The following is a 12,456-nucleotide window of genomic DNA, read 5'->3' as shown; positions in this document are numbered from 1 at the left end:
CAGTCATTGCAGAATATAAAATAAAACAAATCAAAGAAAATAAAAATGGCTCTCTTGCATCTATTATAAATAAATAAATGCAACAGCACCACCTCTATTCCTTTTGTTTTATTTTACACACACACACAATGTGAGTATCCATGCAGTAGAGTACGCTCAACAGGTGCCTGCTCTGTCTCTCATCCCTCATAGTGGTCCCCTTGTCCCCACCACTCCCCCCAGAGTTCCAAGTCCTGCCAACTGCACAGAGGCCCCAATAGTGCATGTACCACGAGAAAAGCAACCGGTACTTGCTGTAAAGTGGTTGGTGTAAGGATGGATATCCAGCTTTAAAAGCCATGCCAGAGTAAACATTGAGGCGTGACACTGTCCTTGGACACACTGGACCCTGTCAAATGGCCCAAGCCATGGACGTTAAATGATGGTGTTGGGGGAGGGAAAAATATTGGCTAGAATGATTTGTGGTATTTGTTTCAACTCTGTGCTGTGTTGAAATCCTGCTGGAGTCATATTTACTGTTGATCATTTATTTCAAGGTCAATTAAATAAGTGTCAAAACAAGTTGGTGGGTTGGCAGTACTATTATAGCATCAGACAAAAAAAATTCTAACAATATCTGTCCTGGCCCTTTGCAACCCTTGCAATAACAAATAATATCATCCCTGAAGTGCCACCCTTTCCAGAGAGAGAGAGAGAGAGACACACACAGACAGACACAAATTTAAATGCACGGAAAGCACCAAGTCTTCCACAAAAACACTGTGCTCCAGCTTGCACATATAGGTGAGCCTAAGATAAACATTTTCTGCCTAAATTGCACAATGATTTATCCAAGTTATAATTGTCTGTTTTAACTTATATGAAACTGATAGACAATTGATTTTATCTATAGAAGAATTAAACAAGATGACTTGTTTTAGAATATGTTTTTTAAGAAAAAAATATACATAATATTATTTTATCTTTTTATCAGTTAATTAACCAATCATTATGTCATTTATATAAGAAGAAGCCCAACGGTGTGATTTGGAAAAACACAGCCTATCACACTCTATAGTTATTTCATACCTTATATAATTTTTTTTAAACAGTTAAATTTTTATAGACTGTTGCAAAATTAAAAACCAAGCAATATAAAAGATAGTTTGGTTTAAACTAATATCAAATGTTTTATGTAGAGCACAAGACCAATTTTTGTAGAAGTAAGGTGTACCTAATTCAATTTAACAGGTTAAAAAAAAATTTATTGGTACATTTCGATAATCCTGTGGATATGAAAGCCAAGTCAACTTCAAAACTTATTACACTTTTTATAAAACCAAATGGAATTTTTGTTTTTTTCCAGCAAATTTTAACCAATATGATTAAATATTTAAATGCTAAGATGGATGGAACAATGTCAAACTATTTGTTTTTTGTTTTTTAATACATAATTGGTTGTTTTTTAAATTTTATAACACATTTTAATTAATGATGATATTTTTGGTAATACATTTCCAATGAAGTTTGTCTTGTAACCAAATCAGAGCAGACATTACAATAGAATTTTGTTTTGAAGCACCAGCTTAATGGTTTTCTTGTTGCTCTTTACATTTAAAGCTGGTAACTACAATATTTTGGTTAAAACAAGCACTAATAACTGCCATCTCTAATTCTACCTCCTTCTCATAAACATTCTGAGCTGATTCAAGAATGTTGCCTTACTTCTTTCACCCCCATCTATCCACCCATGTGCAATTGTCTTTCTCCTTTTGAATCTTCAGTTCTGACATAATGCTTCTCTGATGTCATCCACCATTGATTCATACATGACCAAGGAATTTTAATCTTTGACAATCACTGCTTCCTTCACTTTCAGTGGTACTGATCTGTTTGTTCTTTTTGTCCATGACATTCTCAGTAGTCTTCAGCACCATATTTCAAACGCATTAATTTTCCATCTACCTTGCTTATTAATTCGTATCCAGAGACATCAGACAGTCTTCCCACTGTTATTTATGATGTGCTTTTGTCTTTGATAATCTTCTCTAGTCCTATCAATGCAGCCTTCCCATGAGGCTATTGTCCTTTCACTTTCAGTCAGACATTCCCCACTTCTTTCAATCTTGCATCCAAGTAAAAATAAATGAGCCACTACTTCCATCTTAAATTCTTTTAAATTTAAATCTGAAATTTTTTTCTTTGCTTCTTTTAATTCCAATTCACCTTTGCACTTCTATCAACGATGTTGTGTCATCCGCTTATCTCAGATTGTTGACTGCTATTTTACACCCCCCCCCCCACTTATCTCACCTGACCCTGCTTACCACATATTTTTCTCTATACACATTAAAAAGTACAAGGAAAATATGCAAACTTGTCTCACTCCTTGACCATAAATTATATGGCATCCCAATATTTGTCCTTACTGTAACTTCTTGTTCTCAATAAAGGTTTCATATTTGAAAGACTATAATGTTTAGGTACACCCATTTCTTTCAGCCACTTTCATAGGGCTTAATAAATTATTCAACTAATTGCAAATTTTGTTCTATAAGCAATTTAAAGGTGTCTTCATCAACTGTTTCCCTACAGTTCAATGGTACTTCTTTTCTTTCACTACTTCAAAAACTGCCAAACTTAGTTCTGCTTCCATTATGTTTGGTACTTCTCAAGCTCTTTTAGTATATATGTTTTACAAACAACCTGCACATGCAAGTGCTACCAGTCAAGGGCTCCGCATACTGGAAGCCAGTAAGTGTATGAGGTCATCAGGACAGAATGCGCGCCATTTCAGAGCCTACCTCTCGACGGCATTGATGCACACCGGCCCTCCTCACTGATATGAGGCCCTGCTTCCAAGATCAACTGGTTATCAAATAAAGCTCAATATTCTTCTAACCATCACTCATCATCTCTTTTTAACCAAATCTATTCTATACAGAGTTTGTGTATCTTACAAGTCTTCTTCTATATAAACTATCGTGCTTTTTTAATAGTACTTCTTTCATCAATATGTTGCCCATTTTTATCCTGTAGAAAACTGATTCTAGGCCTCTAACTTTCTAGAAATTTCTTATTATATTTAGGGGTAAATGCTTCTTTTCTGCTGATTTTCTCCTGCACTTTTACATTCTTTCTTCAAATAATTGTCTATCTTTTTTATGGCATGTTAGAACTCCCTATTCACTTTTTTCAAATTCCTTAATATCTTCCATTGCTTTTGTCCATTAGCATTCCTCAGCAATCTCTATTGCTTTTGTTCAAATTAATTTTCGCTTTCTTAATATTTATCTTCTTATAAGATGATTTCTTGGAACCACTTTAATAATGGCTTTCGTTTCTTGGCTTAGCTCTACAGTGATTCTTGACTTCCATAGCATCAACTTCTTCCTAGTAATTTTTGAGAAAAAAATCATATCTCTCAAGGCACATTCCTGCCTCTGTTCTCTTGAATTTAAGTTCTATTCACTTACAATTCTTTCTACAACAGGTACAAAGCCTGAAATTTTGGGAGAAGGGGTTAGTTGATTAAACTGACCCCAGTCCACAACTGGTACTTATTTTACTGACCCCATAAAGATGAAAGGCTAAGTTGACCTCAGAAAGTAAAGCCAGAAGAAAGGCCGCAAAACATTTGGTCCAGAGTGCTAACCATTCTGCCAGCTCACCTTGTTCTTTAGCTTTACAATAATTAAATATTATCAGGAATTTAGAAAACTGAATTATTTATCAACTTATTGGTTACTTTCTGTTGTTTTTACAGAAATGTTAGTTTGTATTGTATCAATGAAAACTTTCTGTAGCATTACCAAGCCACTGAAGAATCTTTTAACATAAGTTTTATAGAATTATAGAACCTTGAATATCTAAGTCTTTTGAAAAGAGTTCTGCGCATTTTTCACATGCAGCTGATGTGAAGTGCATTTCTACAGAAGAATAAAACAAGATAATTTGCTTTTAGAACATATTTAGGAAACAAATATTTAAAACCATGGTATTTAGACCACTTCATAGTCCAACTATATTTAATGTAGAGATGCAATAAGTTCAAATTATTTTATCTTTTCTTTAAAAAGCCACAGGGAACAATAAATACAATTTAAAAATAAAAACGAGAAAAGAAAAAAAATGAATTTTTTAAAAATCTGATTTGTGTTCAGAAAATGAAGTTTGTTTCAAAACCGGAATAATACAAAATTAAAGGCAGAAAAATCCACCCATTTTCTTTTAAGATTCTAATTGAAAAACATTCATTAATGCTAAATTTTAAAACCATGGGGACACTTTAAATTAGTTAAATAATATACTAAACAATACAACTACAAAATGTCCTAATTATAGTAAATACATTTTAAACATTAACATTTTACTGTTAGCATTCTCTACTTAAATTCTAAATATTAACAATAATGATAGTAATAATGGGGACAATTTTTGCATAATTTTTGTAAATACAGATTTCATAAGAGAAAGAGAGAGAGATGAAATTATTGTCTATAAATGTTAAAGAAACTAAAATGAGAGAAATATGTGCACAAAGTGCACACATGCTTGTGAGTTGCAAAAATGAGAAAAGCTGATCTGCAGAATGTAAACTGAGAAATAATTAAGAGTGTTACAGCTTAAAGTTATAAATTTCTTGAAGTAAATGTTTTTACCTGTTCCGATTCCTTGATCCAAAAGTGGCAGTTCATAACGGTTAATGGAACTGTGGGCTGAGGGCATGGTACTATTATGGTTAATTCGGCTGTAGGGCTGATTGTAATTACTCCAGTGGTTTGGATCCATGGTGAGACAGTACCAGCCAACAGCAGCACCAGCAGGTCTAGCAATGCCTAAAGATGATACAGGCAGTAATGGAGAGGGATTCACGTTTTATTTTAAACTCATCTATACACGAACCAGCAGCATTTCAGAAATATTGCTTCCTATAAAAAAAAATATAAAAATACAAAAATATTTTAATTGCTTGAAGCAAACTGAAAACTAAAATAATTAGAATTAAAAAAAAAAAGGACACTCATTAATGGTGTAATTTTAAGCAAATTTTAGAAAGTTTACAAGTAAAAAATTCAAAAGCAGCTTTTTTTCTTTTTTCTTTTTTAAGGACACCATAATTTCATATATTTGAAATTTTGTTAATGCTATATGATACAATGGCCAAAAATGATGATATTTTAACAGAACAGACTGGACATTATGAAATTATATTTTTGCCAAAATGCAATAAGTTTGATAAAGTCATCACCATCATCATCTCTTTTCCGTGCCAGCAATGGTTGGATGGTTTGACAAGAGCAGGCAAGCCAGAGGACTGCAACAAGCCCCACTATCAGTTTTGACATGGTTTCTATGGCTGGATGTCCTTCCTAAACCCAACCACTTTACAGAATGTAATAAGTACTTTCTGTGTGGCACAGGCACTGGCGAAGCCACCAAGTTTGCAAGACAATGACTTCTTAGATAGGAGGGGACATGGTATTGAGGGAGGTGGCTTGCTGTAGAAGAAAAGATACATGGCTACTCCAGTTGGAGAAAGAGTACCCAAGCACCCATTAAACTTGGGGTGGTTGGCATTAACAAGGGCATCCATCCACAGAAAACCGTGCCAAATCAGACTGGAGTCTAGTGCAGCCTTCCAGCATGCCAGCCCGGTCAAAGCGTCCAGCCCATGACAATATGGACAACAGACATTAAATGATGATGATGATGATGTAAAAACGTGCATGTGCAAAGACATAAAAATTTTATTTGGTTTTAAATTTGATGAAAACAAATTTGTTTGATTATACTTTAGACATACTAATTCAGCTAATTATCAATCAAAAGAGGATTGGATGAAGATGATGGAATGACAGATGATTTCTAAGATTTGGTCATAAACAATGATACAGTCTGATGAAGTAGAACTGACTAGATATACTCATAAACAACTGCTAAAAATAAAAACATGTAACTTTGTTATTTGTGCTTTGAGCCTATGTTCAAGACAGGCAGAGCTTTCAGTTAAATACTCCCTATATATTTCAAAGTATTGGAATCCTTAAATAAATAAATAGAGAGGGGGGGGGGCTAATTATTTTACCGTGATTAATGTTAGCTTCATTTAAAGCTTTACCATGTTCACAATGACATCAACATAAGTTCAACAATGAAATCTGCAGACACACTGGAGGGTCATGATTCACCAATGTCACCCAAACTATTTCTTTTACTGAACTGGTAAGTCTTCCTGAGAGTACCGGTTCAATATAAGTCCTGAACCACATGCAAACATGCAAAAGGCATGTAACAACAGAATGACATTAGCAAACGATTATATCACCGACTTGAGTGGACAGACGCAGAGTGCATATGTTGACTAGTTACGTTTACATATTAATAACAGAACAGAAAACAAAACAAGCAACTACTTAGAATACAAAAACAAAATATAACATTAATCCAGCAGAGAAAGTTGTCTTATATTATAACTTAGTAGCTTCCAAATTTCTTTTGTGGTTCTGTGGTGGTGTTGTGCTGTGCATGAAGTAGTCGTGAGGGACAGCACGATTTAGTAGTGTTGACAGCATGAGAGGAACAGGAAATAACCGAGTAGTAGTAGTAGTAGTAGTAGTAGCAGCAGCTGTGGTGGTGGTAGTAGTAGCAGCAGCTGTGGTGGTAGTAGTAGTAGTGGATTTTGACTTGTTAGAAACATCACTATGGAGGATCACATGATCAAACAGTGACTCCAGAGAGGATGGAGAAGTTAGTGATAAGAGGCTCATTCAATGAGATCATGATTAGCAGATGTGACGAGGGATGTTTAGGAGCTAATTTATACAATTAATGTTAACTGAGCTTTTTCATCTTCATGCTTAATCCATGCCAGCCAGCATGAATCAGATGATATCTATCTATGAGATATTGTTCCAATTTCTCTGAGTACCAGCAAATTTATGACTAACATATGTCATGGGCTTCCCATCTGGAGGCATCATTCCTGCTACTACAAATTCAATAAGAGCTGTTTTACATTTCAATGAGGGATATTGTCAAAATAGTAGTATTGTGCAAGTTCTTTTCTCCTCTTAAAGGACTTTTCTTGCTGCGCTGCCCAAGTAAGGACATTCTTCTTTGCTGCAAGGGACAGTGAGGCTTTGTCTGCAAATTTTGCTATGAATTGGTGATAACAGTTTATCACTAATCTTATTCACAATGCATTTTTACAGGAAGAAAAGAAAGAAAGAAAATCATTAAAAGTATAAAAGGTCAAATTATCAAGGGGGAAAAAAACTATAACTACCTCATCTAGGAAACAAAGAAAAGGGCTAGGGGGTGGGGGAGATATGGGTTGTGCACCACAGGACAAATGGCATATTTAGCCACACCACACAAACATGATTGCAAAGGTGTTACCACAGAGAATGGCCAGCAACACTTGCTACAACAGCCACTCCACATCATGGGGTTCATTTCTCAGACAGCGGATAGGCTATATGGTGGTATAATCCTAGGCTTTGAAATATTGATTCCTTAAAAAATCTATGCAAGACACAGTTTCCATCTATGAAATTTCAGTTACAAAGGTATTGGTTATCCTGAGGCTAAAATAGAAGACACTTGCCTAAGGTGCCACATAGTGAGATCAAACTCCACATTCTGTGGTTGTGAAATGAAATTCTTAACAACAGGGTCCTGTTAATAATATTGAGATAATATATTACATATAGATGCAAGTGCCACCTGACTGGCTTCCCATGCTGGTGGCACATAAAAAGCACAGTCCGAACATGGTCAATGCCAGTCCCCCACCGACTGGCTCCTGTGCTGGTGGCATGTAAAAAGCACCATCCAGTGCCACCTGACTGGCTCCCATGCCGGTGGCACATAAAAAGCACCCACTACATGCTTGGAGTGGTTGGTGTTAGGAAGGGCATCTAGCTGTAAAAACTCTGCCAGATAAGATTGGAGCCTGGGGCAGCCTACTGGCTTGCCAGTCCCCAGTCAAACCGTCCAACCCATACCAGCATGGAAAATGGATGTTAAACGATGATGATGATGATGATAGTTACAAGGCGGTGAGTAGGCAGAATTGTTAGTATGCCAAGCAAAATGTTTAACAGCATTTTGTCTGTCTTTACCCTCTGAGTTCAAATTCTGCTGAGGTCAACTTTGCCCTTCATCCTTTCGGGACCAATAAAGTAAGTACCAGCTAAGCACTGGGGATGATGTAATCAACTTGGCCCCTCTCCCGAAATTGCTGGCCTTGTGTCAACATTTGTAATCATTATATTACATATATTCTGAATGATACATCTTCTGATATAAGTTTTGAACACACATACATGACAGTAAGAGGAAGAATTAAGTGTTTCTTGCAAATACTTAAAAGCCAAAAAATGCCATTCAAATGAAATCAATAACAGAAGACTATACCAAACCTCATACAATATATAATTTAACAAAAACATACAAATGTGTTCAGGAAGTGTCTTAATAGCAAATGGACATAATAAGTTGATTGGGTAAGAAAGGGTTTGGTCTGGGACTTGAAAGGAAACGGCAGTTATTGAAAAAATCAAAAGAGACAGACAGTATATTATGCAAAATGAACATGAATTTGCCTATCATGGTTAGAAATATAGTAAGGCAAAATCTAACATTACTGAATTGCAGAAGTGTTTTGCAATGTGATCATAGCAATGGTAAAGATTAATTGTTTTTAGAAATGGTAATTTCATGTAATGAAGAGAAAAGGAACAGAACATTTCTTGTTCTTGGTGACACTCATATAGGTTTTGTGTGGTAAAAAAAAAAAAAAAAGGAGGCAAGATTTTTAGATAATATCATCAACGTTTAACGTCCACTTTCCATGTTAGCATGGGTTGGATGATTTGACTGAGGACTGGTGAACCAGATGGCTGCATCAGGCTCCAATCTGATCTGGCAGAGTTTCTACAGCTGGATGCCCTTTCTAACGCCGACCACTCCGAGAGTGTAGTGGGTGCTTTTACATGCCACCGGCACGAGGGCCAGTCCGGCAGTACTGGCAACAGCCACACTCAAAATAAGGACAAGTATAACTACAACACAAACGACAAAAAAAAAATTACTGATGAGGGATAGGAGAGGGAGGGCCTCACAAAGGGAGTAAAAACAATGAAGGAATGTCTGCTTTAACAGTGTGGTTTAGATAGGATCTCAACTGGGAAGGAGGTTAGTCCTGATCAGATGCTTTTTAGCTTAGTTCTTAAGCAACACAAATTGATTCCTGGCCAGTATTGTAGCAAGACAGTAAACCCATTTATAACACGGCAGCACCTGTGTAAATTCAAGATTGTTGGAAGTTCTAAAGAGGACAAAAAAATTACATAATTTCTTTTCTTTTTTTTCTTCTCCATGAACAGTTACATTGTCAAGAGTCTGTACTCCTCCACACAGGTAGTACAGAAAGTGCAGTTTTCTGAAAATTATAGTCTGTTATATATATTTATCATCCCTTTTAAATGAAAACTTGTCAATTATTTTTATCATTACGTCAAGAAATGAATGCAATCTAGAAAGAGTGATACAAAGCTGTCTATGAGAAAATACTGATTCATATCTCTTTGCCGTTCCATTGCAGCTATGTTATTAAAATTATTGAAAGACAGTGTCTCATGATGCCAATTTCATTATTTTCATATGCATAATACTAAATCGGCTGTGTATTTCTCTGTTTGTGTGTACTGCAATTATAGCAAAAACAGTTTAATGTGGCACTGAAATGTTTCTACTAATGTAACTTTTTGAAACAACCCCTTTTGCCTAAAATAACTTCCAGTACATTTCTGGGTCCTAGAACACTTAAAACAAGAATTTTGTTCCTTGTTATGCTAACACTGAAAAATAACTTCTCTTTATCAATAGACACAGAAGCCTATAACATAGAGGAAAACTGGGAGGGTTTTTACAACACAATCTACTGAAAGCTACAGACTAGTTTCGTGGCAGGAGCAAACGTAGCAGCCAAACATAAGGTAACCTGGTGCAAGAGGTTGATTGCTACATAAGGAAGAGCTGTGCACTCAAAATTAGTGGAACTTGTGGAAAAGGAAGACCAAGGAAGACATAGGACAAAGTGGTAAAGGCTGACTAGAAGATGTTGCAGCTTACAGAGAAAGCAAAGGAGAATACTGATTGGTGATATGTAGTGCTGCAGAAGACCTGGTCACTTTTGGTTAAATGCACCCATGCAATATGATATATATATATGTGTGTGTGTGTTTGTATCCTGCCAAGCCTATTGTTGCAGATACTCATTCGTACCCCTGACCCTCCCATCTCATCTATCTGCTGATCACTCTCCCTCTTTTACTCATCTCTCCATTCACTTCAACCATCTCATTCCTCTAGCACTCATACCCCTCTCTCTCTCTTATCTTCTCACCATCTATGAAGCTCAGGCTATGAGTGGTCATCTCATCACCCATCCTTCACAAGATCTATGTATGAAAAACATATCAGCCATGACCAACAACATGCCTTATTTTTCTTTTCTGTTTTTCTTTTTCAGACAATATATCTAAGACTGCAAAGACCAATGTACCCCTTTATTTAAGATAGGAATTTGATTTAAAGGTGTTGAATATTTTCTTTATTATAACTGAATGAATTAACAAATACCTAATGATATAATCAAACCATATTAAACAAATAAAGAGAATTACTTGTGCAATTTACTGTATCATTTTAGTAGTTTGATCATCAATTAGTAATTCTATAATATTGTAATTTTCAAAGAATCTTCTATGTAATGTCATCCATTAACTGATAACTGAAGGTCTACCTTGACTTTAATGCTGTACATTAGTGACATTTTCAAATAACTACCTCAGATTTTATTTACACTTACATATTAGCAAGTCAACTATGCTAATAAGCAGTTTTAATTATACTTATTAAATATCTAATAATAAAGCAACCAAATTGTAGTAGCAACCAATATAAAATATGGCTTGAGTTACTTATACACATCTCTCTCTCTCTCTCTCGTATCTCTCTCCCCCTCCTCCCCCCACAATTTCATTATAATTCACCAATGAAAATAAAAAGATTTAAATTATTTCATATTTCAGTTTGCAGAAATTATTATTATTATTATTATAAGATATTGGAAAGAAACTAAAATGCTAAGAAATTATGTAAATCAAATTAAAAATAAATCTAATTAAAAATGAAAATATAGCTTCAAAAGGTAGTTGGAAATATAAAAATAATTATTCGTCTAAATTAAGATAACTAGTTCTGTCTTAGCATTTCACTAATTATATACAAATCTCATCAGACAATCAGTTTGGTTTTAAAAGGTATGATTAAAAATAACCCAGAGTAAATCTTGAATATTAAAAAAATTAACATCATTATCATCAACATTATTATTATTATTATTATTATTATTATTAAGGTGGCGAGCTTATATTGAGGTAATATATTCCATATATTTACAAGGTGGCAAGATGGCAGAATAGTTAGCATGCCAGGCAAAATGTTCAACAGCATTTTGTCTGTCGTTATATTCTGAGATCAAACTCCACTGAGGGTGAGTTTACCTTTCATCCTTTTGGGGTCTATAAAATAAGTACCAGCTGATCACTGGGGTCGATGCAATTGACTTAGTCCTTCCCTAAAATTGCTGACCTTGTGCCAAAATTTGAAACCATTATTACTATTATATTTAGCTAGAGGCTGTGTAGTGAAGAAGCTTGCTTCATGGCAAATGTCTTCTATTGTAGTCCCAGGCCAACCAGGGCACTGTGGGTGGATTTGATGAATGGAAGGTGAAAGAAACTTTTGTGTGTGTGTGTGTGTGTATGGGGGGGGGATCCTTGTATTTTTATTACATGATGGTCGTGAACAGACAGCACTGTCACACAAGCAATACCAGTCTTCTGTAAAAGACATGTTTGGCCATGGGAAAAAATAGTACCTTGCTTGGAAATAAGTGAGGCTTGGCAACAAAAAGGGCATCTGGCTGTGAAAATTTGCCTCAACAAATTCTGCCTGAGCCAAGCAAGTGTAGAAAAGTGGACAGTAAACAACAATTATTATTGTTGTTGTTGTTGTTATTATTATTATTATTATTATCATTAAGGTGGTGAGTTGGCAGAGTTGTTAGGACGCTGGACGAAATGCTTAGCAGCCTTTTATTCGTTTTTACTTTCTAAGTTCAAAGTCTACCAAAGTCAGTTTTGCCTTACATCCTTTTGGTGTCAATGAAATGAGCACCAGTTGAGCACTGGAGCCAATGGAATTGACATTTTCCCATCCCCAAAATTTCAGGCCTTCTGCCTATAGTAAAAAGAGTTCTTCTTCTTATTATTATTATTATTATTACATAAGAACATGGTATAGATTATATAGAATAAAGAAAAACATCTCACCTAGATACAAGCTCACTTTGAAGAGGTTGAAAATCTATAAACGACTTCAACTGTCCATAATTTATAAACA

At 35.2% G+C, this 12,456-nt stretch overlaps 1 protein-coding gene across 1 annotated transcript in view; it reads right to left on the bottom strand.

Annotated features, from left to right (window-relative positions):
* The window catches only part of LOC106877154 (uncharacterized), a 128,285-nt gene that overhangs the window by 96,257 nt on the left and 19,572 nt on the right, over positions 1-12,456 (bottom strand). Inside the window, exon 2 of the mRNA XM_052971497.1 lies at positions 4,641-4,910. Within this exon, the coding sequence (XP_052827457.1) occupies positions 4,641-4,770 (130 nt within the window). The 5' untranslated portion in view covers positions 4,771-4,910. The remainder of the gene's footprint in view (positions 1-4,640; positions 4,911-12,456) is intronic.

This window comes from Octopus bimaculoides, chromosome 11 (genome assembly GCF_001194135.2).
Source record: "Octopus bimaculoides isolate UCB-OBI-ISO-001 chromosome 11, ASM119413v2, whole genome shotgun sequence".
Taxonomy (NCBI): domain Eukaryota; kingdom Metazoa; phylum Mollusca; class Cephalopoda; order Octopoda; family Octopodidae; genus Octopus; species Octopus bimaculoides.
The sequence above is the reverse complement of the archived record's forward strand: the minus strand, read 5'-3'. Positions and strand labels throughout refer to the sequence as shown.